The sequence below is a fragment of the Oncorhynchus mykiss genome, chromosome 3 (genome assembly GCF_057628025.1).
Source record: "Oncorhynchus mykiss isolate SJ-2025 chromosome 3, ASM5762802v1, whole genome shotgun sequence".
NCBI classification, from domain to species: domain Eukaryota; kingdom Metazoa; phylum Chordata; class Actinopteri; order Salmoniformes; family Salmonidae; genus Oncorhynchus; species Oncorhynchus mykiss.
Genome location: NC_143024.1, coordinates 73,807,906 through 73,833,555, shown reverse-complemented (window position 1 = coordinate 73,833,555; position 25,650 = coordinate 73,807,906). Strand labels below are relative to the sequence as shown.

At 46.0% G+C, this 25,650-nt stretch overlaps 1 protein-coding gene across 31 annotated transcripts in view; it reads left to right on the top strand.

The window, feature by feature from the left end:
* Nucleotides 1-25,650, top strand: part of map4k4 (mitogen-activated protein kinase kinase kinase kinase 4) — a 114,530-nt gene that overhangs the window by 78,569 nt on the left and 10,311 nt on the right. For 4 of the 31 annotated variants that reach the window (XM_036974839.2, XM_090230098.1, XM_090230097.1 and 1 more), the window contains 18 exons: nt 50-260; nt 1,806-1,967; nt 2,068-2,169; nt 3,007-3,219; nt 9,848-10,003; nt 11,640-11,888; nt 13,625-13,731; nt 16,000-16,148; nt 16,428-16,525; nt 17,432-17,610; nt 17,755-17,872; nt 18,447-18,743; nt 19,735-19,849; nt 20,114-20,281; nt 20,381-20,524; nt 24,199-24,333; nt 25,239-25,339; nt 25,492-25,641. In XM_036974839.2, the coding sequence (XP_036830734.1) occupies nt 50-260; nt 1,806-1,967; nt 2,068-2,169; nt 3,007-3,219; nt 9,848-10,003; nt 11,640-11,888; nt 13,625-13,731; nt 16,000-16,148; nt 16,428-16,525; nt 17,432-17,610; nt 17,755-17,872; nt 18,447-18,743; nt 19,735-19,849; nt 20,114-20,281; nt 20,381-20,524; nt 24,199-24,333; nt 25,239-25,339; nt 25,492-25,641 (2,854 nt within the window). Of the gene's footprint in view, nt 1-49; nt 261-1,805; nt 1,968-2,067; nt 2,170-3,006; nt 3,220-3,401; nt 3,570-9,847; nt 10,004-11,639; nt 11,889-13,624; nt 13,732-15,999; nt 16,149-16,427; nt 16,526-17,431; nt 17,611-17,754; nt 17,873-18,446; nt 18,744-19,734; nt 19,850-20,113; nt 20,282-20,380; nt 20,525-24,198; nt 24,334-25,238; nt 25,340-25,491; nt 25,642-25,650 lie in introns of those variants that run through there. The other 27 variants (XM_036974857.2, XM_090230100.1, XM_090230101.1 and 24 more) reach the window with 23 other exon arrangements.

Sequence of the window (25,650 nt, the reverse complement as noted above, 5' to 3'; positions counted from 1 at the left end):
TCTTTTCAGTCCATAGCGCTCCATATTAACATATCTCTTTGTCCTGTAGCTCTATAGTGAACCAGCCAGGGGAATCAACCCTGCGTAGGGACTTCATCCGTCTGCAGCAGGAGAACAAGGAGCGCTCGGAGGCCCTGCGCAGACAGCAGCTCTTGCAGGAGCAGCAGCTCCGGGAGCAGGAGGAGTACAAGCGCCAACTACTGGCAGAGAGGCAGAAACGCATCGAGCAGCAGAAAGAGCAAAGGAGGAGGCTGGAGGAGGTATGAGAGAGAGCGAGTGTGTCTGTGTGTGTCTAAGTTTGTGTATGTGTGTGTTCTTCCACCCTGTTTATGTAGTGACCCTGGGTTTATAAGCGCGGAAATCGACCCTGCCGCACGAGCATGCTTTTGCGGCACAGTCGATAGTGCGCCGGACCTCGTCGAGGGTTCGGGACCTGCTCCCTGCTGTTTCATTACATTGGTGTCAGAAGTGGGATCGGACCTCGCATCCACGACAGTGCGTGTGATTGGCCGGTGAGCGTGTTCCTGTAAGACGTAGAGTCGCAAGCTAGCGCGAGGACGCGCTCTTTGAAAGGAGGGAGTAGTGTAGCGACCCTGGGTTTTATAAGCGCTGAAATCGACCCTGCCGCACGAACATGCTTTTGCGGCACATTCGATAGCGCGCCGGACGAAGGTCGAGGGTTCGAGACCTGCTCCCGGCTGTTTCATTCCATTTAATGGTGTGTGTGTGTGTGTGTGTTTGTTCCTTTTACTTTGCAGGCTGCACCCATAAATTGTTCATGTATGCATAACATGTCTGTGACCGTGCTAGAACAGTCAACACACTCCCCACAGACGTTTCCCTGCTCTGTGTTGTGTTTTCAGTAGTGATTAGTGTGTTTGTGTACAGCCTCTGGGTTGTGTTCCCTAATTGGCCGTTATCTCTTCCAGAGGAAGACCAGAGAGCTCTGTCTCCATCTCAGCCTCTCTGGGAGACCTGGGCCAGAGAGACTTTAGAACATGCTGGAGGGAGACAGCTTCTGCTTGTCTGTTGTTTTAGTCTGCAGAAATCAGCACAGCCAATTCTCTGACCTATGCCCTAAATGCAGTAGTCCCCATGATATTACCATGTCTAATGTCTCAGCTTGGAACCTCTTTAAAAGACACACAACCTGTAAAATGGAGTCAGAAAATATATCCTTCCATGTACAGTAGGTCAAAATCACACATGTTCCCATACAGTTTCACATACAACTTGACAGCCTCAAGCTTTCTTATGATTAATGAGCAAATGCATTTCTGAATTATACTGTAGGTTCAGGAAATCCTCTTGGGATAGTTGACTAAGGGGCATGAGAATGTGTGCTCCTGTTTTAGATATCCCCATCTGCAAGTTGAAAGGTTAAAAATGGAGACATGTTACTTCAGGATGCAGCCAGGGACCACCATAGTGTACTTAATAAAACTAGGGACCACACACAGTGTCCTGCAGGTCTTACTCTACTGGCGTAGAGCTACTTACTGTACTTATAGAGATGATTTAATAAATCAATGCTAATGAGCCCATTTTTAAGAGACTGCCAGCCATACTGTAATTTGATATGGTGATGATAAGCCTACAGGTAAAACTTGGCACCTCCATAGCGTAGTTAACCAACTGTGAACCCTGGGAAGCAAGACCAGCACAACAAGAAATGGCTAGCTTATCTCATAATGGCCAGATATGGTGACCATAAACAAGACCGCTAACTAGCTCCGTGTGTTAACTGATAGTGATGTCAGTGCTCCTGATACCTGCTCTCTGTCGCCCCCTGTGGATGTCCATAGCAACAGCGTCGCGAGCGGGAGATGAGGAGGCAGCAGGAGCGTGAGCAGCGGCGACGCGAGCAGGATGACAAGAGGCGTATGGAGGAGGTTGAACGCCGGCGTAAAGAGGAGGAGGAGCGCAGGAGGGCAGAGGAGGAGAAGAGGAGGGCTGACCGCGAGCAGGTAGGAGAACTCTCCATTGACAACACTCTCCTTCATAGTACATGTAGTCTTCCCTGACACTTGATGACCTGTGTGTCTGTGTGTATGTTTTTATTGTCAGGAGTACATCCGTCGCCAGTTGGAGGAGGAGCAGAGGCACCTGGAGATCCTGCAGCAGCAGCTGCTCCACGAACAGGCCATGCTGCTGGTGAGACCAAACTCTGTAAGCCTATCTATCTACTTCTATCCATCTAGAAATCTTCCATTATCCATCTGTTCTTCTAGCCTTCTAAGTCATTGGATTGTAATGTATGGGTTTCGCTCTGTAGTAGGGTGTTGGAGAATGGCTAGCAAGTTTTAGATTTATTGAAGTACCACTACTCTAACTGTCTCAAGAAAATCTGGTTAGAGTATGTCACAGTATGGCAGATCTGAAGGAAGCTAACTATTGAGCTTGGAGGTTATGAATTCTCTGGGCCAAGTTGTGGAAGTCAGTGTTTATTACAGTTCTTAAGTGATGATGTCACCAGGATGTGTCCTATCTACAGGAAGAGAGGGGTTTCATTGTTTCTTTCCCAATGTTCCTAATTCTGCTGAGACGGTGTGTTAGCGGATCTGCGTGGCAACGTGTTTATGTTGTGTATGTTGTTGAAGGCCTATGTTCCTCCAGGGGTTTGAGAAGAGGACATTAGATAATGTGAGGATATGATCACTCACATCCTTCCACACCACCATTGTGTGTCATTGATTCTGTTACACGGTCTTACTGTCCCCCACCATGTCTTCTTACTCATCATCAACTTTTAGCTCAGTCATTTTTCCTTTACATCTTAAACCAATATTTGGGCTATACTGGAATAGTCAATATTCTCAAAGCATTCAAACTCTTAGAATAATTGGGCCCCGGTGAAAATACAAACCCATTAATCAGTTTCCTGGTTACATGGATACAGCTTCTTCCATTAAGACACCAGCCCTCATTCTACAGAACTCCTTAAAATAGAACAGCACACACCATGGCAAGTTTAGATGATGCACCACCACACCTCCCTGCACTCAGGAGCACAAGTGGAAGGAGCTGGAGGAGCAGCGTATGGCCCAGAAGCTCCAACAGCAGGATCAGTCCTACCTACTGCTTCTCCAACAGCAGCCCAAACCCCTGCCGCCAGCTACCAACAGGCCTCAGTCCCCACAGCAACTGTTGATTCAAGAGAAGACCAAGTCCCCACAGCAACTGACTTCTGACCCCAAAGGCCCCGCCACAATCGGAGAGGTGAAACCCAGCTCCGTTGCCATGACACTGCTGCTGAATGCTACCATTGCTTGTGCTGCTGCTGACATAAACAGCTTTAAGAATACTATCTACTGTAGGGTGTGCATCTCTGTGGGGTGTGTGGCTTGATTGCTGGTGTGAGGGACTTTCACTTTATTGGTCATATTACTATTCTTGCTCAGGATGAGACAACACTCAACAGTTCCCTGTGTGTATCAAGAATGTTCTACCACCCAAAGGACATCCAGCCAACTTGACACAACTGTGGGAAGCATTGGACTCAACATGGGCCAGCATCGCTGTGAAACGCTTTCGAGTCCATGCCCTGACGAATTGAGGCTGTTCTGAGGGTAAAATGTGGGGGGGGGGGGGATGTAAGCAACTCAATATTAGGAAGGTATTCTTAATGTTTTGTACACTCAGTGTAGAAACTACAGATACAGCCCTGTCTAAACTACTGACCCATATTCTTTCTACATTCAAATGGCAGTCTATTAGCATTTCACCATTCCCCAATCTGTCCAATCAAATATTCAGTGAAGAGTACTGTTTGGGATTTACATTAGCAGACACTCTTAGCGAGTTACAGTTAGTGCATTCATCTTAAGATAGATATGTGGGACAACCACATCACACACATCACAATCACTTTATTGAGGAAAAATACATACTCTATCAGCTAAGTCAGCGCTAGTAAGGGGGGTGTTTGATGGCACAAGTGGGGAGCCCAGCCGACAGCGAGTTGCAGTAGTCCAGACGGGAGATGAGGAGTGCCTGGTTAAGGACCTGCTCCGCTTCCTGTGTGAGGTAGGGTCGTACTCTACGGATGTTCAAGAACATGAACCAGCAGGAGTGAGTCACTGCATTGATGTTTGCAGAGAACGACAGGGTGTTGTCCAGGGTCACACCAAGGTTCTTTGCACTCTGGGGGACACCGTGGAGTTGTCAACTGTGATGGAGAGGACTTGGAGTGTGGAAGCTTTCCCCGGGTGGAAGAGCAGCTTCATCTTGTTGTGCTTGAGGTGGTGGGCCGACATCCAAGCTGAGATATCTGCCAGACACGCAGATATGCGTGCCGCCACCTGGGTGTCAGAAGTGGGAAGGAGAAAAGAAGTTGAGTGTCATCTGTATAGCAATGATAAGAGCGACCATGTGAGGATATGACGGAGCCAAGTGACTTAGTGTATAGAGAAAAGTGGAGAGGACCTAGAACCGAGCCTTGGGGGACACCAGTTGTGAGACTACGTGGCGCAGACACAGATCCTCTCGACGTCACTTGGTAGGAGCTGCCTGCCAGGTAGGATGCAATCCAAGAGTGTGCAGAGCCTGAGACCTCCCAGCCCTGAGAGGGTGGAGAGGAGGATCTGATGGTTCACCGTTTTGAAGGCAGCGGATAAATCTAGGAGGATGAGAACAAAGGAGACAGAGTCAGCTTTGGCAGTGCAGAGAGCCTCCGTAACACGGAGAAGAGACGTTTCTATTGAGTCAGATGTCTTGAAGCCTGACTGGTTAGGGTCAAGAAAATCGTTCTGAGCGATCTAGTTAGAGATTTGGCCAGAGACAGCATGCTCAAGTGTGTTGAAAATAAAGGGATACCAGTCTGTAGTTTGACGTCAGAGAGGACGAGTGTTGGTTTCTTGAGGGGAGTGACTCTGGCCATTTTGAAGTCAGAGGGGATGCAGCCAGTGGTCAGGGATGAATTCGAGGAATGGGAGAAGGTCTCCAGAGATGGTCTGGAGAAGGGAGGATGGGATGGGGTCAAGAGGGAAGCTTGTCAGACTGCCAGACCTAACTAGTTGCAGGATTTAATCTGAAGAGAGAGGGGAAAAAGAGGTCAAGGCGAAGGGTACTTCTGTGTGAGTTGGACCATTGGACACAATAGGCTGAGTGAATGAGGAGCGGATGTCATCAACCTTATTTACAAAGAGGTTGACAAAGTCATTGGCACAGAGGGAGAGGGAGGGTGTGGAGAATTGAGGGATTAAAACAGTAAAGCAGAAGCTTTACATTTAGAGTTATAGAAAGTGGCTTTAGCAGCGGATACAGAGGAAGAGAAGGTATAGAGGGAGTGAAAGGATGATAGGTCCTCCGGAAGTTTTGTTTCCCTCCATTTAAGCTCAGTTGCCCATAGCCCTGTTCTGTAAGCTCGCAATGAGTCACTCAGCCACGGAGCAGGAGGGAAGGGCCGGGCCAGCTGGGAGGAAAGGGGACAGCGTGAGTCATAGGATGCGTAAAGGGAGGAGAGGAGGGTTGAAGAGGCAGAATCAGGGGACAGGAGGAGAGAAGGATTTATCTAAAGGGAGAGAGGACAGAAGAGGAGAGAGTAGTGAGAGAGAGAGCAAAGATTGTGATAGCGCATGACCATCTGGGTAGGGGCTGTGGCTAGGTTTGGAGTAGAGGGAGAAGCCCTGTGCCACCTCCACGATGACCAGATGCTCTTGGACTATGAGAGAAAACATAGTCAGATGAAGAGAGAGTAGCTGGAGTAACAGTGTTCTCTGGGGTGATCCATTTCTCCGTCAGGGCCAGAAAGTCAAGGGTCTGAATGGCAGCATAGTTCCAAATGCTGCCAGAGACCAGGAATTTTGTGGTTTTGTGCCCATGGTACACTAAATTAAAAGGGTTACAGCCAAGGGGTGGGGAGTGTCTGTAAAGCCTACATGGAGAGGAGCAAATAGGTATAGAAAAGTACATAGTTGTCAAAGCTACAAAAGACTATGCAGAACAACTCGGCAGAACCATCCTTGTTTTTTCGTCGACGCTCTTAATTTTGCAACGAGCTGCCGCTGATAGCTCCCGCTTAAAAAACGGGAGCCTGAAGTACTAACACTTGCTAATTTCCTTGTAGAGGTAAAGAGCACACCTCCCGGTACCTGTTGCCGGTACCAAATTGGATGCAGTCTATCACAGTGCCATCCGTTTTGTCACCAAAGCCCCATATACTACCCACCACTGCGACCTATACGCTCTCGTTGGCTGGCCCTCGCTTCATACTCGTCGCCAAACCCACTGGCTCCAGGTCATCTACAAGTCTCTGCTAGGTAAAGCCCCGCCTTATCTCAGCTCACTGGTCACCATAGCAGCACCCACTCGTTGCACGTGCTCCAGCAGGTATCTCTCACTGGTCACCCCCAAAGCCAATTACTCCTTTGGCCACCTTTCCTTCCAGTTCTCTGCTGCCAATGACTGGAACGAACTGCAAAAATCACTGAAGCTGGAGACTCATATCTCCCTCACTAGCTTTAAGCACCAGCTGTGAGAGCAGCTCACAGATCACTGCACCTGTACATAGCCCATCTGTGAACAGCCCATCCAACTACCTCATCCCCATAATGTATTTATTTATTTATTTATCCTGCTCCTTTGCACCCCAGTATCTCTACTTGCACATTCATCTTTTGCACATCTACCATTCCAGTGTAAACTTGCTATATTGTAACTACTTTGCCACCATGGCCTATGTATTGCCTTAACTCCCATATCTTACCTCATTTGCACTCACTGTATATATACTTTGTGTTTTCTTTTTTTCGACTGTATTATTGACTGTATATTTTGTTTATTCCATGTGTAACTCTGTGTTGTTGTATGTGTCGAACTGCTATGCTTTATCTTGGCCAGATCGCAGGTCTTAACCTGGTTAAATAAAGTGAAATAAAACAAGTTTAAAAATGGCTAATTGCCTAGGAGAGGAGAAACCACTCCCCCTCCAATACAGCCACTTATTACAACGGCAACAGTCACAAATTGCCCTGCTACTTAATCCTGGTTAATGTGTCAACAGTCATCTGCAAGTTAATATCAGTCAGCAGTTCCCACACCAAGTAGGCTACTGTGAAGACAGGCAGCACTTAAAGTAGATGGCCCTAGATAGCAAAAAGACGGTACTAGACAACAACCGATTTAAGACAAAAATTATACTTATCACTCATGGAGATATCAGGAGTCCTCTGGCTATAGAATTAAGCACATTTTTCTAAATGGAGACAGACGCCTGTTGTCAGATAGAGATGCAGCATCTTGGACATTTAACTGCCCACCTCTTTATATTTATATCCTCTTCAAACTAAATGATTATGAACATACAGTGCCTTGCGAAAGTATTCGGCCCCCTTGAACTTTGCGACCTTTTGCCACATTTCAGGCTTCAAACATAAAGATATAAAACTGTATTTTTTTGTGAAGAATCAACAACAAGTGGGACACAATCATGAAGTGGAACGACATTTATTGGATATTTCAATATTATTTGGGCGTGCAAAATTATTCAGCCCCCTTAAGTTAATACTTTGTAGCGCCACCTTTTGCTGCGATTACAGCTGTAAGTCGCTTGGGGTATGTCTCTATCAGTTTTGCACATCGAGAGACTGACATTTTTTCCCATTCCTCCTTGCAAAACAGCTCGAGCTCAGTGAGGTTGGATGGAGAGCATTTGTGAACAGCAGTTTTCAGTTCTTTCCACAGATTCTCGATTGGATTCAGGTCTGGACTTTGACTTGGCCATTCTAACACCTGGATATGTTTATTTTTGAACCATTCCATTGTAGATTTTGCTTTATGTTTTGGATCATTGTCTTGTTGGAAGACAAATCTCCGTCCCAGTCTCAGGTCTTTTGCAGACTCCATCAGGTTTTCTTCCAGAATGGTCCTGTATTTGGCTCCATCCATCTTCCCTGTCCCTGCTGAAGAAAAGCAGGCCCAAACCATGATGCTGCCACCACCATGTTTGACAGTGGGCATGGTGTGTTCAGCTGTGTTGCTTTTACGCCAAACATAACATTTTGCATTGTTGCCAAAAAGTTCAATTTTGGTTTCATCTGACCAGAGCACCTTCTTCCACATGGTGGTGTGTCTCCCAGGTGGCTTGTGGCAAACTTTAAACAACACTTTTTATGGATATCTTTAAGAAATGGCTTTCTTCTTGCCACTCTTCCATAAAGGCCAGATTTGTGCAATATACGACTGATTGTTGTCCTATGGACAGAGTCTCCCACCTCAGCTGTAGATCTCTGCAGTTCATCCAGAGTGATCATGGGCCTCTTGGCTGCATCTCTGATCAGTCTTCTCCTTGTATGAGCTGAAAGTTTAGAGGGATGGCCAGGTCTTGGTAGATTTGCAGTGGTCTGATACTCCTTCCATTTCAATATTATCGCTTGCACAGTGCTCCTTGGGATGTTTAAAGCTTGGGAAATCTTTTTGTATCCAAATCCGGCTTTAAACATCTTCACAACAGTATCTCGGACCTGCCTGGTGGGTTCCTTGTTCTTCATGATGCTCTCTGCGCTTTTGACGGACCTCTGAGACTATCACAGTGCAGGCGCATTTATACAGAGACTTGATTACACACAGGTGGATTGTATTTATCCTCATTAGTCATTTAGGTCAACATTGGATCATTCAGAGATTCTCACTGAACTTCTGGAGAGAGTTTGCTGCACTGAAAGTAAAGGGGCTGAAAAATTTTGCACGCCCAATTTTTCAGTTTTTGATTTGTTAAAAAAGTTTGAAATATCCAATAAATGTCGTCCCACTTCATGATTGTGTCCCACTTGTTGTTGATTCTTCACAAAAAAATACAGTTTTATATCTTTATGTTTGAAGCCTGAAATGTGGCAAAAGGTCGCAAAGTTCAAGGGGGCCGAATACTTTCGCAAGGCACTGTAAAACTTGAAGCTGTGCTTTGTCAGTCAACGCCTGCTTTACAACTACTAAAACCTCTTATGATGTTTTAGGTTTTGAATCAATTTCCAGAAGGATCTCGTGGTCTCTATTCATCATTCAATTAAACCTATGTTTTTTTTTTTTGGGGGGGGGGGGGGGGGGGCAATATACTATATATCAAATGTGAAGGTTTCTGTCCACTTTCAGTCCACATCCATCCATACTTATTTCTCTACCTCACACTTCTTAACATTTTACACACATAATGCCATTATTCAGTCATCATTCCCCACCGCCCCAGAGGTTTGTAAAACAATGTCATTAACATGATTGCCACGTTTTCCTAACAGACATAAAGATTACATAAGTATTATTTCCCCTCATTGAAGCCCTTTCGAGGGTATAGTAACATGGACCACTCTGTTCCGGGGGGGGGGGGGGGGGGGTAAATGCTAAAATGCTGCTGTTGTCGCTATCCTAGAGCTAATGACCCAGTTTGATATAGAGGCAGCTCATTCTGCCTTGCTCTGCTGTGTATCCCTGGTTCTACCCTCTACTGGTCTGACCTGCTGCTTACATTATCACCTGCAGGGAAAGAGTCAGGAGGACAGTGGTCTGGAGTCTGGCTTTTGTCAGCTGAATGGTTGAAACTAACCTGTCCCTCCTATCATCAGGTGCAATACTAAACAGGTCTTGTTTGTTGACTGTGTTCTGCCAGTAGGCCTCTTTTGATGCACTAATACATGATGAACAAGCCTCCCCTGTTGTTCTTCATGTCATAATATCTCTCTCTGGTTGTCATGTTGTGGTAATGCTTTCTAGTCCCTGCAAGTGTGCCTGTCTTAATGGTGGTCCTAACTGATCTTACTACTGACCCCTCCCACTGCTGCTGTGGCTCAATCCTCTTTGGCCTGGTGACGATAAATGACTCTGTCCCTCTCTCTGTCCTTGCTGTATGTCCCTCCAGGCTGATGAGAGGTACCGTAAGAACATCCAAGGATCTCCTCAGGCTGCCCAGGTTAAGGTCCAGCCCCCAGTTCCTCCCCGCGCCGCAGAGACCGTCGCTAATGGAAACGCCCCCGTGGCCGCCCCGCCCGCCATGCACAGACCGATGGAAGCCCAGGTAACCACAGCAACCAAGATGGCCTACCGGCAGTAGCTTATTCCTCCTTTCGCTACACTGTCCTTTTCCTTCATTATTTTTCCAATCCCTTCTTCTTTCCAAGTAGGTCTAACAGGACGGTCTCTCTCCCTCTCTCTCACTCTCTCTCCGGGTTGTGTATCAGTAGTGGTGTCTAACTAGCTACAGTAGATGACTGTTTTTGTATTCACTATCTTTCTGTTCTCCCCCTCCCTTTGTTCTAGCCTCCGTTCTAGCTGAATTCTTTCACTGTGCGGAGAAATGTGGGCGTTGTTCTCTGTCCCTTAATGATGACATAGATGAACTTTCTGGTCCCTTAATGGGTTCCTCCAATGTCTTTGATGCTTCCCTGGGTGACAGCCTATCCTCCACCCCTGTGTTAGTATGAAGTCCAGGCTGCTTGCTTCTGATCTGGCCACTCACTGTTTAATACCAGCTTCACACACTCACTCTACCTCTGACTGCCTTCTGTATTATGTGAGTGTGTGTGTGTATGTGAGTGTGTGTGTGTATGTGAGTGTGTGTGTATGTGAGTGTGTGTGTGTGTGTATGTGAGTGTGTGTGTGTGTGTATGTGAGTGTGTGTGTGTGTGTATGTGAGTGTGTGTGTGTGTGAGTGTGTGTGTGTGTGTGTGTGTGTGTGTGTGTGTGTGTGTGTGTGTGTGTGAGTGAGTGTATGCATTGCCAGGTTTTTGATTGAGATGGTGAATTCTTTATAAAAGTATAGCTGTTACATTGGGACTGTGTGCTAAACAACACAAACACATCCAGAATTCATCTTTCTGTTTTCACAGTGACTCAGTATATTTCTCATCTCAACTGCTCAGGGAGAAAGACTCAACCAGCCCAGCATGAATACAGTCATTGTTACAGTTCACCATTCAGGGCAACATTCTTTTTTTGGGTAATGTCATGGTGATTAGATGAAACATTGTTGAATTTGGTGGCAATGATGATGATGTAATTGATTGCTACATTTTTTAGCTGAGCCATTTGAATGCATTAGTCACTGCACTCGTTAGTGACACGTCATTAGAGACAGATATGAAGCGTGATGACATGGGCTCGTTACAAAATACTAATTTGTTGAGGGATATGTCTCTTTCTAAGGAGCTTCATGTCTGAGGGCTTCTCAGTACATATTTGAAAGTAATAGGACATGGAATAATTTCAGCTATAAACCTAGTATTGATATGTTCCTATTGGATGATACTCTTCTCAGTTACTTTTCACCAAAAAAGTATCCTTGAATATGTGAGTATGTGTGATTGTGTCTGTCCATGCATGATGCTAGCTCATCTGTGTATGCCTTGTTTATGTGATCCATGCTCATTCTCACAACTGGTGATGAGACTGAAGCATCATGAGCACCAAAACAGGTAGAGCTGTCATTGGCTGTCTGTGATGTGAACCAATCAAATCTGTCTTCCTAAGACTTCATATTGGTTGCATGACTGCTCCACCCATTTTTATGCTTCCTGAAGCTTCCGTATCCAATCACTGTCTGCCGCCTGTGTTTGTGGTCTTGTTCTCTTGTTGTGTCTCCCTCCTCCTCCCCCATTCCTACCAATGTGTCCTTCCCCTCTGATGAACCCCGTCTGTCTATCTGTCTCTGGAAGGTCCAATGGTCCCACCTGGCTGCTCTAAAGAGCAGCATCGCCACTCCCCCTGTTGTCTCACGCTCTCATTCCTTCAGTGAGCCCATCATCCCTGGTTTTGCACACCTCAACCTACGCTCTCAGGAGCAGCACCATCAACCTGCACCCTCATCATCATCATCATCGCCCGCACACACTGACCTGCAGCCCCACCCGCAGCCTAGAGCCACTCCCCTCGAGAAGGCCCCCACAGACGACTCCCCTCCCAGGGTAAGAACAGGCCTATCCCCTGGCAAAGGAGAGTAGACTGTTAGTCATTTGACGACTTTACTAGGAAGTCTGAACTGTAGACAGGTAGACTGGTAGTCACTAGATGGCCATGCTGGAGAGGACAATACTGGAGGGAATGAGCAGAGTGACGTTGTCTCAGTAATAACTAAGATGGGGCGACCTCCTCCTTGAGCTCTGCTGCCCGACCCAAGCCCGACGGGCCCCAACATTATACATCGGGTTAGGGCAGGGTAAGGCTTATTTTTTCATCAGTAAGTAGGGTACGGGCAGGGCTCGGGTATCACTAAATTGATCACTAACATTTTGAAGCTGAGCCATTTGCTCATGCTCTGCTGCGCTGTACAGTCATATCTGACTAAGATCATAACATGGCTTCAGAAGTGCTTCAACCTAGTAAAATATAAAACAGGAGAGATTATTTCACTGGAAATCATTGTTGCTTGAGTTTTGAGTGATGAAAGTAGCTAACAGCTAACTGCTCTCTGTCTCGTCATTGAGCAGAGCAGCCCGAGCAGAGCAGCCCAAGCGGAACCGTTGCTATGGATACTCTCAGACCCAGAGCCGCCATGAGAAAAGCACATGCAGAGCGAACAGAGTGCATGAGCGAGTGACGGAGAGAGAGGAGCAGCTAATGGATTTACTAATGGAGGAAGTTATTTCTGATTTCGGGTTTTGAGCAGGGCCGGGCCTTCAATTTGTCAGAATCAATCGGACCTTAACGTCGCGGACATGGCTCGGGCTCTGACTTAAAATTCAAGCCTGTGCAGGGCTCTACCACCTCCTCACCCTGGCCTGCTGAGAGGATTCAGAGAGAGCAGAACGTTATGAAAGGATTAGAGGTCCATTTTCTGTTCTCTATTCCCCCTCTATTGTCTCTCCTCACAGAACCCTCCCTCGTTCAGCCTCCCAGACCTCAGAAGGAGACTGTTTTAAAAATAGCAGAGAAAGAAAGGTGCAGCAGCAACCACTTGAATGCTGAGTGCTTTTACATCTCAGCATTTTACAAATGCTCCCAAATGAATGGGACGCTGGAGGCTATCACAAATGAGGGGTAGGATTCCGTCTGTTCTAGGAAAATATTCATCATGTTGAAATCTAGACGTTGCCCCCCCCCCCATCTGCACAAATTAGAGGTGGAATTATTGTCCTCTCTTCACATAGGGCCTATCTATCAAACATCACTTCCTCTTCCCTGGTGAGGTATGAGTATGTAATTTCCTGTTCTGCCCCCTCCACTTCCCAAACGAGCCTCTGTTAGTGTCTCAAATCAATGTCAGTGTTAGTATTCCTTCTGAATGCAGTGGCTGTTTGTTCTGCTCTGCTTTGGATGCTGCACCCTGTTCTTAGGCTATTTTCCCTCCTGTCCCCTGGAAAATACTACAGAGGAATGCTAACAAATCAATAATATAACCTGACAACGGTGTTTGTGTTAAGTCAGGGGTTGATAAGGGGAAGAGTGTGGATATAATGTTGTCTTTTGCTGTGTATCAGACCTAACTCTTTCAGTGGGGTGACTTTACACAGTGTGGGTATGGGGGGAACATCATTTGGACATTGTAGAAACGTTGTCGGGACCTTGTAAGGATGTCTTAAAAGTGTGTCTAGCATTTGTGCTCCTGGCACCCCTATGTCACGCTCTCTCGTGCATACACGCGCTCCGAGTGTGTGTGTGTCCGTAGAGTTTGTGTGAGAGCTGGCATCTGTCTCTATGGAAGGTTCCTGTGAGGACAACGTCCAGGTCTCCAGTACTGTCATGCAGGGACTCCCCTTCCCATGGCAATGCCACACCTAGCAACCCGGTGAGCCAGAGGAAAGCAAGCAGGTACCTTTTCATGTCCCTCTTTCTTTTTCTATCTGCCCTTTCTCTGTCTTTCTCTGTCCGTCTCTCTGTCTGTCTCCCCCTCTATTGTGCTATTTCACCATCCCCCTCTCCTCTCCTCTTCTTTTCGAGTGTTCGTACTGTATTGTAAAACCTCTTCACTGTGTGTCTGTCTGTTCTCTGTGGAGTCCTGGTCTTCTCTGTGTGTGGATACTGTCTGTTCTCTGTGGAGTCCTGGTTTTCTCTGTGTGTGGATTCTGTCTGTTCTCTGTGGAGTCCTGGTCTTCTCTGTGTGTGGATACTGTGTGTCTGTCTGTTCTCTGTGGAGTCCTGGTCTTCTCTGTGTGTGGATTCTGTCTGTTCTCTGTGGAGTCCTGGTCTTCTCTGTGTGTGGATACTGTGTGTCTGTCTGTTCTCTGTGGAGTCCTGGTCTTCTCTGTGTGTGGATTCTGTCTGTTCTCTGTGGAGTCCTGGTTTTCTCTGTGTGTGGATACTGTGTGTCTGTCTCTTCTCTGTGGAGTCCTGGTCTTCTCTGTGTGTGGATTCTGTCTGTTCTCTGTAGATTCCTGGTCTTCTCTGTGTGTGGATTCTGTCTATTCTCTGTGGAGTCCTGGTCTTCTCTGTGTGTGGATACTGTGTGGGAGGCTTTTATGTAACATTACTCACTGCTCTGCCTTGTGATACATATCCTTGTCTCCTATTTGTGTGTGTGTGCACACCTTTTCTCTCTTAGCAATTCTCTATAATGCTGAGCTTCATCTCCTGTGAGACTTTGTGTGCATGTCTGTGTCTATGAAAATGTATGCGTCTATATGTCTGCCTATTAAAATGTACTGTACCAGGCAAAAGTTTGGACACCTACAGGTTTTTTCTTTATTTTTACCATTTTCAACATTGTAGAATAATAGTGAAGACATCAAAACTATGAAATAACACATATGGAATTAGGTAGTAACCAAATAAAATATATTTGAGATTTGACATTCTTCAAAGTAGCCACCACTTTGCCTTGATAACAGATCTGCACACTCTTGACATTCTCTCAACCAGCTTCATGAGATAGTCACCTGGAATGCATTTCAATTAACAGGTGTGCTTTTGTTAATTGTTAATTTGTGAAATTTCTTTCCTCCTTAATGCGTTTGAGCCAATCAGTTGTGTTGTGACAAGGTAGGGGTGGTATACAGAGAATAGCCCTATTTGGTTAAAGACTAAGTCCATATTATGGCAAGAACAGTTCAAATAAGCAAAGAGAAACGACAGTCCATCAAAACTTTAAGACATGAAGGTCAGTAAAACTTTGAAAGTTTCTTCAAGTGCAGTCGCAAAACCCATCAAGCTCTATGAGGAAACTGGCTCTCAAGAGGACCACCACAGGAAAGGAAGACCCAGAGTTACCTCTACTGCAGAGGATAAGTTCATTAGAGTTAACTGCACCTCAGATTGCAGCCAAAATAAATACTTCAGAGAGTTCAAGTAACAGACACATCTCAACATCAACTGTTCAGAGGAGACTGTGTGAATCAGGTCATCATGGTTGAATTGCTGCAAAGAAACCAATACTAAAGGACACCGATAAGAAGAGACTTGCTTGGGTCAAGAAACACGAGCAATAGACATCAGACTGGTTGAAACCTGTCCTTTGGTTTGATGAGTCCAAATGAGAGATTTTTGGTTCCAACCGCCGTGTCTTTTTGAGACGCAGAGTAGGTGAACGGATGATCTCCGCATGTGTGGTTCCCACTGTGAAGCATGGAGGAGGAGGTGTGGGGGTGCTTTGCTGGTGACATTGTTGGTGATTTATTTGAATTCAAGGCATTCTGCAGCGATACGCCATCCCATCTGGTTTGTGCTTAGCCGGACTATCATTTGTTTTTCAACAATGAGTTGGACCGCAGAGTGACGGAAAAGCAGCCAACAAGTGCTCAGCATTGGTGGGATCTCCTTCAAGACTGTTGGAAAAGCATTCCAGATGAAGCTGGTTGAGAGAATGCCAAGAGTGTGAAAGCTGTCATCAAGGCAAAGGGTGGCTACTTTCAAGAGTTTAAAATATAAGAGATATTTTGATTTGTTTAACACTTTTTTTGGTTACTACATGATTCCAAATGTGCCATTTCATTGTTTTGACGTCTTTACCATTATACTACAATGTAGAAAATAGTCAAAATAACTTAAAACCCTTGAATGAGTAGGCGTGTCCAAACTTTTGACTGGTATTGTATATATTTTGCTTATATGTAAAGTATGTGTGTCTATAATCTCTCTCCACAGTGCTGCAGCGGAGCCGCGTCTGCTGTGGGAGCGGGTGGAGAAGCTGGTCTCCAGGCCAGGCAGTGGTAGTAGTGGTAGTACTGGCAGTTCCTCTGGCTCCAGTAACTCCAGCTCTCACAGCGGCTCAGGGGAGAGATTCAGAGCCCGCTGTGAGTCTTATGTTCCCCTGATACACACACACGCGCACACACATGCATAGTCTCATGAGGAGTTTCTCACATGCACACTCTCAAGACACACACACATAACTATTGTATACAAAGTACCCAATTATTGGTAATCAAATGATAATACATTTAGCACAACATTGCAGCATTGGATTACAGTATATGATTCATTAGAGTACATTAGCCATTGAATACACTACAAAAAAATCTGCACATAGCTCTTTAGTTTACTGACCGGTATCCCCGCTGTCCCCCTCTCAGCCTCATCAAAGTCTGAGGGTTCTCCCCTTCAGCGCCCAGAGCATGCTGGGAAAACCCCAGAGGAGAGGAAGGAATTGGTCAGACCTAACCAACCGGTGGTGAGATCTTACCCCCGTAAAACTATTGGACTAGCTGACTAGTGTACTAGCTAGTGTACTAACTGGTGTTGAACGAGACCAGGTGTTGTGACAATTCAAAAAGCGGTGGAAATAACAGTTTTGAGTGGGAATGATGGTTTTACAATGATCTGACATAGTTCTTTGTGTGTTTCGCCCTTTGCGCTGTGGATTACTGGTACTCATGTGAATTCTGTAGGGGGAAATGGTAAGCTAGAGTGAAATAGTGTGTGTTTGTACTGACAATCTCATTGGCTGAAGGGTTCTGTACTAATGACTTGCCTCTCTCCTGATTGGTGCTATTTTACTCATGCTCCTTTTAACATCTCCTCCCCCATACTTCTTATATTTCTTTCTATTGGATCATTCTATCTCTCTCATGCTTGCAGCCCCTTCCTTCCTTGTATGCTCGGGTCTGGTCTTGTCATCTGATGACTCACTAACCTCTTCCAGCCTTGTAGACAGATTGGAATTATGGCAGCAGTGTGTTATTACTCATGTGGCGGCAGGTACCCTAGTGGGTACCCCGAGCTGACAAGGTAAAAATCTGTTGTTTTGCCCCTGAACAAGACAGTTAACCCACTGTTCCTAGGCCATCATTGAAAATAAGGATTTGTTCTTAACTGACTTGCCTAGTTAAATCTCCTGTTGGATTTGCTACTCACTGGCCCACTCCTCATTTGCTGGAGCACCTGTGACTTCACTTCCTCCCCAAGCAGCTTCCTGCATCCTGTCTCCTGCATTTAACCCTGCGAATGACACGGCAACAAATCCACAACCCGGAAAACGAGAGCTAAAAGAGAGAGAGAGAGAGAGACTGAAAGAGAGAGAGAAGGGGAAGGAAACCGAATTTGACCTCTAACCTCTGACCCCCACCCTTCTTTCTAGGACCTGACGGCACTGGCCAAAGAGCTGCGTGCAGTGGAGGACGTTCCACGCCCCCACAAGGTGACGGACTACTCCTCATCCAGTGAAGAGTCGGGCACCACAGATGAGGATGATGATGAAGAGGTGGACCAGGAGGGTGGGGAGGAGTCTACCTCAGGACCAGAGGACTCTCGGGCTGTGTACGTATTGGAGGAACTGTACCTAAACCCCAACCCTATCCCTACTCACAATGACATCATATTGCAATGACATTTGAGCGTGTGAAGGAAAATGAATGTGATTAGAACAATCTCTTCCTGATTCTCTGTTTATGCCACCTCCAGCTCTTCGAGGCTGAGCAACGGGGAGACGGAGTCTGTGAAGACTATGATCGTTCACGAGGAGGGCGAGAGTGACGCTAAAACCACACCCTGTAAAGATGGCACTCTGATCGTCAGACCGGTAAGGCCAACACCCAGGCCACCCCATCCACCTCTCTTATAACAACATATCAGTCACACACTGTAAACCCTTTTAGTTATTTTATTGTGATATTTCACTCATTTGTCCTTTTATGGTTTATCCACTGTGTTTAATATTGTGTTGGACCTTGCTTTGTTATTTGTTCTCTCATTGTTTACTTTGTGTTGCTGGTGAAGCCAATGGGTCAGGGTTAGAATGGAAAGGGCTTTGTTAACCTGAAGAAATGCACCCACTCCCAGTATTAACCACTGGTTCTCCCATTGGACGACAGCATAGTCCTGCAACAGATTGAACATCATAAAATGCCTCCAATAAAGTCCTAAAGTCCTAGAAATAATATAGAGTAAAATTACACTGTTGGTCTCTGTTATTGACAATTCTCTTTTACTTAATCCCCAAATGAATGAGTCTGAAGTCTCTTACAGTAGTAGACTGTAGCTTCAGTAGACTACTTCAGTAGACTAGCCTTCCCTTAACACAAGTAGCCAATAGAATCCCTCCTCCTCAGGGAAATAAACTTAGACCCAAAGTGTGCCCCTGTTCTTACTTCCAGAGTGCAGGTGACAGCAAAAAGCGACCTGTCCCCAGCCCTGGTCAAGGCCCTGTCCTTGGCTTTGTCCCCAGCCCCGGGCTAATTCACCCTGCCCTCCAGGGCCACCCCGTTCTCCAAGGCCACCAGGAGAGAAATGGCTTTGCAGGCCGCATTCACCTCCTGCCTGACCTGATCCAGCAGAGCCACCACTCCCCCTCCTCCTCTGCCTCCTCCTCCCCCTCCTCCTCCAGCCTGACCAGCCCCACCATGTCAATGTCCCCCCAGAGCCCCCTGGACAAGCTCAGCATGCTACTGGAGGTATGTCCCTCTTAGCCTCCTTCTGGCCCATGGTCCTCCCTCAGGCCTGGGTCTGTTAGGAACTGGTTGCATCTGGTGGTGCTCTCTCTGTCTCTGGCCACCTGGTGGTGTTGTCTCTCTCTCTCTCTCTCTCTCTGGACACCTAGTGGTGGTGTCTCTGGCCACCTAGTGGTGGTGTCTCTGGTCACCTGGTGGTGGTCTCTTTCTCTCTCTCTTTCTCTCTCTCTATCTGGTGTTGTCTCCAGTGGCGGTTCTAGACCATTTCAACTGGGGGGGCCAAGCTGGGGCCAGTTGTACTGTTGAGGGGTCAGTAACGGATGTTTAAAAAAAAAGAACGATAGCAAAAATTAGTTATGTAAAAATGATTTCATACTCCACATTTAGGGGGGCCACAAGGGGGTCCAAAATTGTTGTCACAGGGGCATTTTACATAATTTATAATTTTTTATACTTTTTTTTTTTAGACTAGGTTTGTGCTGGCTTACATCTCCTCGGAGGCTCATTTTGATTATTATTTGTGGCTTTTAGTCACAGATGATTAAAGACATATTCCAGAAACCCTCGTTGGACTAGGCTACAACATAGCATATTTCAGGAATAAACACAGGTAATTATTTGACCATGAAAAGCCATTCCTTGAGATATGTTTTTGTTCCTCAACTTTTGTTATTACCTGAACATTCCATCTGTTTTACCCACCACTATAGATACTTCTTGTTTTTGCCTGTTTCTCTTTAATTCACTGTATGATTTTGTGAATTGTTTTTCCTGTACCTGATTTCTCTATGCTCCTTACACCTGCCCCAGTTTCTTGGTTCTGTATTTCTATTTTTTTGTTTTGTGGTATTTATGGAGCTATGGGAAATGGCGTTTCATGTTTATACGTACACAAACTGCTGCCATTGTAGCCTTGGTCTAGGAGTTGGCTGGTAAGTCAATGACATAATGATTATATATGTCTATATGTTATTCTATTTACCTGCTTCTCTAGAGCCATTCTTCCAGCAACAGCATGCAGAAGCACAAGTCCTCCTCCTCCTTCACTCCCTTTATTGATCCACGCCTCCTCCAGGTCTCTCCATCCGGCGCCGCTCTCAATAACCTGGGTAAGCCCCTCCCACCAGCTCCCAGCCCTCTTATTGGGCGACCAGCATTATCTGAGGGGTTCTCTCCAGTGTCAACAAACCTTGTGTTCGTTTCTGAGGCAACACCAGAGAACACCCGTTTATTCCAAACAAACGTTATAGAGATGTATACTAAATATAGAACATTTATAGAAACGTATACTAAATATACAGAACTGAATATATATGGTAGTAATACATAATCAGTTTGTATTTCCAACTGAATCCCTTCCTTGTCCTCTGCAGCTTTTGGGAACGACGCCAGGCTGGCAGAGGCACTGAGGGCGGACCCGTCACGTAAAGGCTCCGTGGTCAATGTGAACCCTGTCAACACACGACCACAAAGCGACACCCCAGAGATCCGCAAGTATAAGAAGAGGTTTAACTCTGAGATCCTGTGTGCAGCACTCTGGGGTGAGTGGTCACAATTATCTCTGCTATGTAGTTATCACAGTAATATTAGTCTTCACTACCAGGTGACAGCAATCTAAATGCCAAACTGTGTGTGTGTAGGAGTGAACCTCCTGGTGGGCACAGAGAGTGGTCTGATGCTGCTGGACCGTAGTGGTCAGGGGAAGGTCTACCCCCTAATCAGCCGACGCCGCTTCCAACAGATGGACGTACTAGAGGGACTCAACGTCCTGGTCACTATATCAGGTACACACACACAGTTACTATACATAGATGGGAATACAGACATTCAAACACGTGCGCGACACACACTATTGTACACATTTACTACACGTACATGGCTAGGGCTGATTTCAAGGTTTTACTGCTAACCTACAAAGCATTACATGGGCTTGCTCCTATCTATCTTTCCGATTTGGTCCTGTCGTACATACCTACATGTACACAACTGTCACAAGACGCAGGCCTCCTAATTGTCCCTAGAATTTCTAAGCAAACAGCTGGAGGCAGGGCTTTCTCCTATAGAGCTCAATTTTCATGGAATGGTCTGCCTGCCCATGTGGGAGACGCAGATTTGGTCTCAACCTTTATTAAGTCTTTATTGAAGACTCATCTCTTCAGTAGGTCCTATGATTGAGTGTAGTCTGGCCCAGGGGAGCGAAGGTGAACGGAAAAGCACTGGAGCGACGAACCGCCCTTGCGGTCTCTGCCTGGCCGGATCCCCTCTCTCCACTTGGATTCTCTGCCTCTAACCCTATTACGAGGGGTGAGTCACTGGCTTACTGGTGCTCTTCCATGCCGTCCCTAGGAGGGGTGCGTCACTTGAGTGGGTTGAGTCACTGACGTGATCTTCCTGTCCGGGTTGGCGGCCCCCCTCGTGTTTGTACCGTGGGGGAGATCTTCGTGGGCTGTACTCAGCCTTGTCTCAGGGTAGTAAGTTGGTGGTTTGCGGATATCCCTCTAGTGGTGTGGGGGCTGTGCTTCGGAAAAGTGGATGGGGTTATATCCTGCCTGGTTGGCCCTTTCCGAGGGTATCATTGGACAGGGCCACAGTGTCTCCCGACCCCTCCTGTCTCAGCCTCCAGTATCTATGCTGCAATAGTTTAGGTGTTGGAGGGCTAGGGTCAGTCTGTTATATCTGATGTAGTAATTATCCTGTCTTATCCGGTGTCCTGTGTGAATTTAAGTATGCTCCCTTTAATTCTCTCTCTCCTCTCCCGGAGGACCTAAGCCCTGGGACCATGCCTCAGGACTATCTGTCCTGATGACTCCTTGCTGTCCCCAGTCCACCTGGTTGTGCTGCTGCTCCAGTTTTAACCGTTCTGCCTGCGGCTATGGTACCCTGACCTGTTCATCGGACGTGCTACCTTATTCCTGACCTGCTGTTTTCGACTCTCTCTTCCGCACCTGTCTCGACTCTGAATGCTCGGCTATGAAAAGCCAACTGACATTTCTCCCGAGGTGCTGACCTGTTGCACCCTCTACAACCACTGTGATTATTATTATTTGATCCTGCTGGTCATCTATGAACGTTTGAACATTTTGGCCATGTTCTGTTATAATCTCCACCCGGCACAGCCAGAAGAGGACTGGCCACCCCTCATAGCCTGGTTCCTCTCTAGGTTTCTTCCTAGGTTCTGGCCTTTCTAGGGAGTTTTTCCTAGCCACCCTGCTTCTATATCTGGGGTTTTAGGCTGGGTTTCTGTATAAGCACTTGTGGCGTCTGCTGATGTAAAAAGGGCTTTATAAATACATTTGATTGATTGATGGAAAAACAGACATGCACACAGATGTAAGGGGTCTAAGTGATCTCTCTGAGACCGTTCGTGCAAAGCAGACATAGTGTCTGACTGTAGGTTCCTGCTTCTCTTTCCTGTGCTGTGGTCACATAATTGACTGTAGCAACCATCCAACGCTCGCTGGTCTGTGTCACACAGTGTTGCGTCGGATGTCACAACAGAGGAAATTGAGTAAATGGCCAGTTAGTGTAGGACGTCATACACTGAGTGTCCAAAACGTTAAGAACATGTTAAATCCAACGCTTCCCACAGCTCTGTCAAGTTGGCTGGTGGACCATTCTTGATACACACGGGAAACTGTTGAGTGTGAAAAACCCAGCAGCGTTGAAGTTGTTGATGCAAACCGGTGTGCCTTTTGTCTTGCCCAATCACCCTCTGAATGGCACATGCACAATCCATGTCTCAATTGTCTCAAGGCTTAAATCCTTCTTAAACCTGTCTTCTCCCCTTCATCTACACTGATTGAAATGGATTTAACAGGTGACATCAATAAGGGATCCTATCTTTTTCACCTGGATTCACCTGGTGTCATGGAAAGAGCAGGTGTTCATAATGTGTTGTGCACACAATGTATACATGTATTGCATGTCCACTGACACACACACACACACACACACATACACACACAAAGATTTCCATGATGGAAACACTGATTGCAGTCTGATTGCAGTGTCATCTGTCAGTTTGATGTCATATTGCAATGAAGGAAAAAACGGGTCCATGCTCATGAGACGTGGAGATAACTTGACGTTGCTTCTTCCATTTTTAGCGTAGATAGAAATACTTACGTTTTATCCTTCAAGCCATTGTCGTTGTACTGCATCATTCTCAGTAGATGAATATGAAAGTTGTGTGTGACGACTTGTTGGTCAATTCACCGAAAATGTTATTTGTCTTCTAAAATTTCCACAACCTCAATGTACATTCACAAACACAGTTTTCCATTATGTTGCAACGTGTTGTCAAATATATACAGTACAGGTTGTGCAAAAATACAGACCCTGTCAGTTCCTCTGTTCTAGTATCCATAATGTCAATCACAATTGAAACAAATAATTCAATTCTCTAATTCAAACATTGCTGCAGGGACTTGCATCCATTCAGCCTCGAGCATTAGTGAGGTTGGGAACCGATGTTGGGCGATTAGGTCAGGCTTGCAGTCGGCATTCCAATTAATCCTAAAGGTGTTCGATGGGGTTGAGGTCATGGTTCTGTGCAGGCAAGTCAAGTTCTTCCACACCGATCTCAACAAAAAAAATCTGTATGGACCAAGCTTTGTGCACAGGGGCATTGTCATACTGAAACAGGAAAGGGCCTTCCACAAACTGTTGCCACAAAGTTGGAAGCACAGAACCATCTAGAATGTCACTGTATGCTGTAGTGTTAAGATTTCCCTTCACTGAAACTAAGGGGCTTAGCCCGAACCATGGAAAACAGCCCCAGGCCATTATTCCTCCACTAAACTTGACAGTTGGTGCTACGCATTCGGGCAGGTAGGTAGCATTTTCCTGGCATCCGCTAAACTTCGATTCGTCTGTTGGACTGCCAGATGGTGAAGCGTGATTCATCACTCCAGAGAACACGTTTCCACTGCTCAAGAGTCCAATAGCGGTAAGCTTTACACCACTCCAGCCGACGCCTGTCAATTTGACTAGTTGGAAAGGTGGCATCCTATGACGGTGCCAAATTGAAAGTCACTGAGCTCTTCAGTAAGGCCATTCTACTGCCAATATTTGTCTATGGAGATTGCATGGCTGTGTACACGGTTTTCTACACCTGTCAGCAACGGGTGTGGCTGAAATAGCGGAATCCACTAATTTGAAGGGGTGTCCACACAGTTTTTGTATATATTGTGTACCTCCATTCATTGCAATAAGTTTGTACAATAAAACAACCTCTCTCCACCCATTATATGGAAGTAGGATGAAGGTCCCCCTACACACTGATCTTGGGTCAGTTTGGCCCACACTAATGGTAGATTTGGAGAGCGGAAGCTGATCCTAGATCTGTACCTAAGGGAAACTTCACCCCTGTGCCATTACATTTAGATACTGTATCGTAGGTGCATTGTAGGTACCCAGACCCTTGACTATTCCCCTTGTCTGACCCTGTCTCGTGCAGGCAAGAAGAACAAGCTGCGTGTTTACTATCTGTCCTGGCTGAGGAACAAGATCCTGCACAACGACCCTGAGGTGGAGAAGAAACAGGGCTGGGTCACTGTGGGAGACCTGGAGGGCGCTGTGCACTACAAAGTTGGTACGTTCCATCTTCAACATGCATCTGGCCAGTAGGGTTAAAAGGATGGGATGTTATGATGTGGGGAGAAAATGCATTTTTTTTAGGACCGTTTTTTCATAGAAATTGATGTTATGGTCATGTCTGCACAACATGTTTACGAACCACCAAAGACCTGTTGATTTTTCATATGACCCTCCAAATGAACCAAACAATGTTTTATCTCAGTTGGTCTTCATCCACTATGTTAGAATCACTATCTGAAAGACAGCCAGAGTAGGGTACATAATACACTGGCACAGCACGTCATGTCATGACTGCAACATGGAAGAGAAAGTCCAGAGTTTTGTAATGATAGGTACATGAACTTCCTGGAAGAGACGAGACCAGAATGTTCTGTCTCACGTTCCATCTCCCCAGATTAGTGATGTCACAGGGCAAAGTCCTGAATTTGCTGTTGGAAACCCTGCCTCTCTGTCAGCTGTCGGTCAGGCCATCTATGTTCTGCCCATGAGTTTAAGCCTTAGAATCGTATATACTTTTTTTTGTGGGAAAGTACACAACTGCTTCCTAATATGAAATACCCTCGGTCTACCCAGCGAACTCCATGTCCCAATTCTGTCACTTCTCTGAGTAAGATAATAAGACTGTAATATTATGTCAGCTAAAAGTATTTTGGTAGAATTACATTTCCTACTAATAATAGTACTGGGACTGAGAACTTAAAAACAAGTCTGCTGAACAATTAATCAAATTACCTTAAAATTGCATTGCTTGCACACATTTCACAGTAAGGTTGCATTTAGCACGTGGCAAATTAAATTTGATTTTGATACTGTCATTTAAAAGTCTTGAGGATGCTCTGAATTAACCCTGTCAGTTGGCTCCTCATCTTCCTCATGTATCCCAACTGTTTTATTTCCCAGTGAAATACGAGAGGATCAAGTTTTTGGTTCTGGCCCTGAAGAACTCGGTGGAGGTCTATGCATGGGCACCGAAGCCCTACCACAAGTTCATGGCTTTCAAGGTGAACATTAAGGAAACCTAAGATGCCTATGGGAGCGAGTCACTTCCATCTATTCAATCAGTTATGCAGCTATTGTGAATTGTTATGACAATCTTACAATGACACACACTGCTGTATGTGAATGACCTTTGCCCCTTGGTTGACCCCTGCAGTCGTTTGGTGACCTGGTGCATAAGCCCCTGCTGGTTGACCTGACGGTGGAGGAAGGTCAGAGATTAAAGGTCATCTATGGCTCCAGTAACGGATTTCATGCCGTTGACGTGGACTCGGGGGCAGTCTACGACATCTACCTGCCCACCCATGTAAAATAA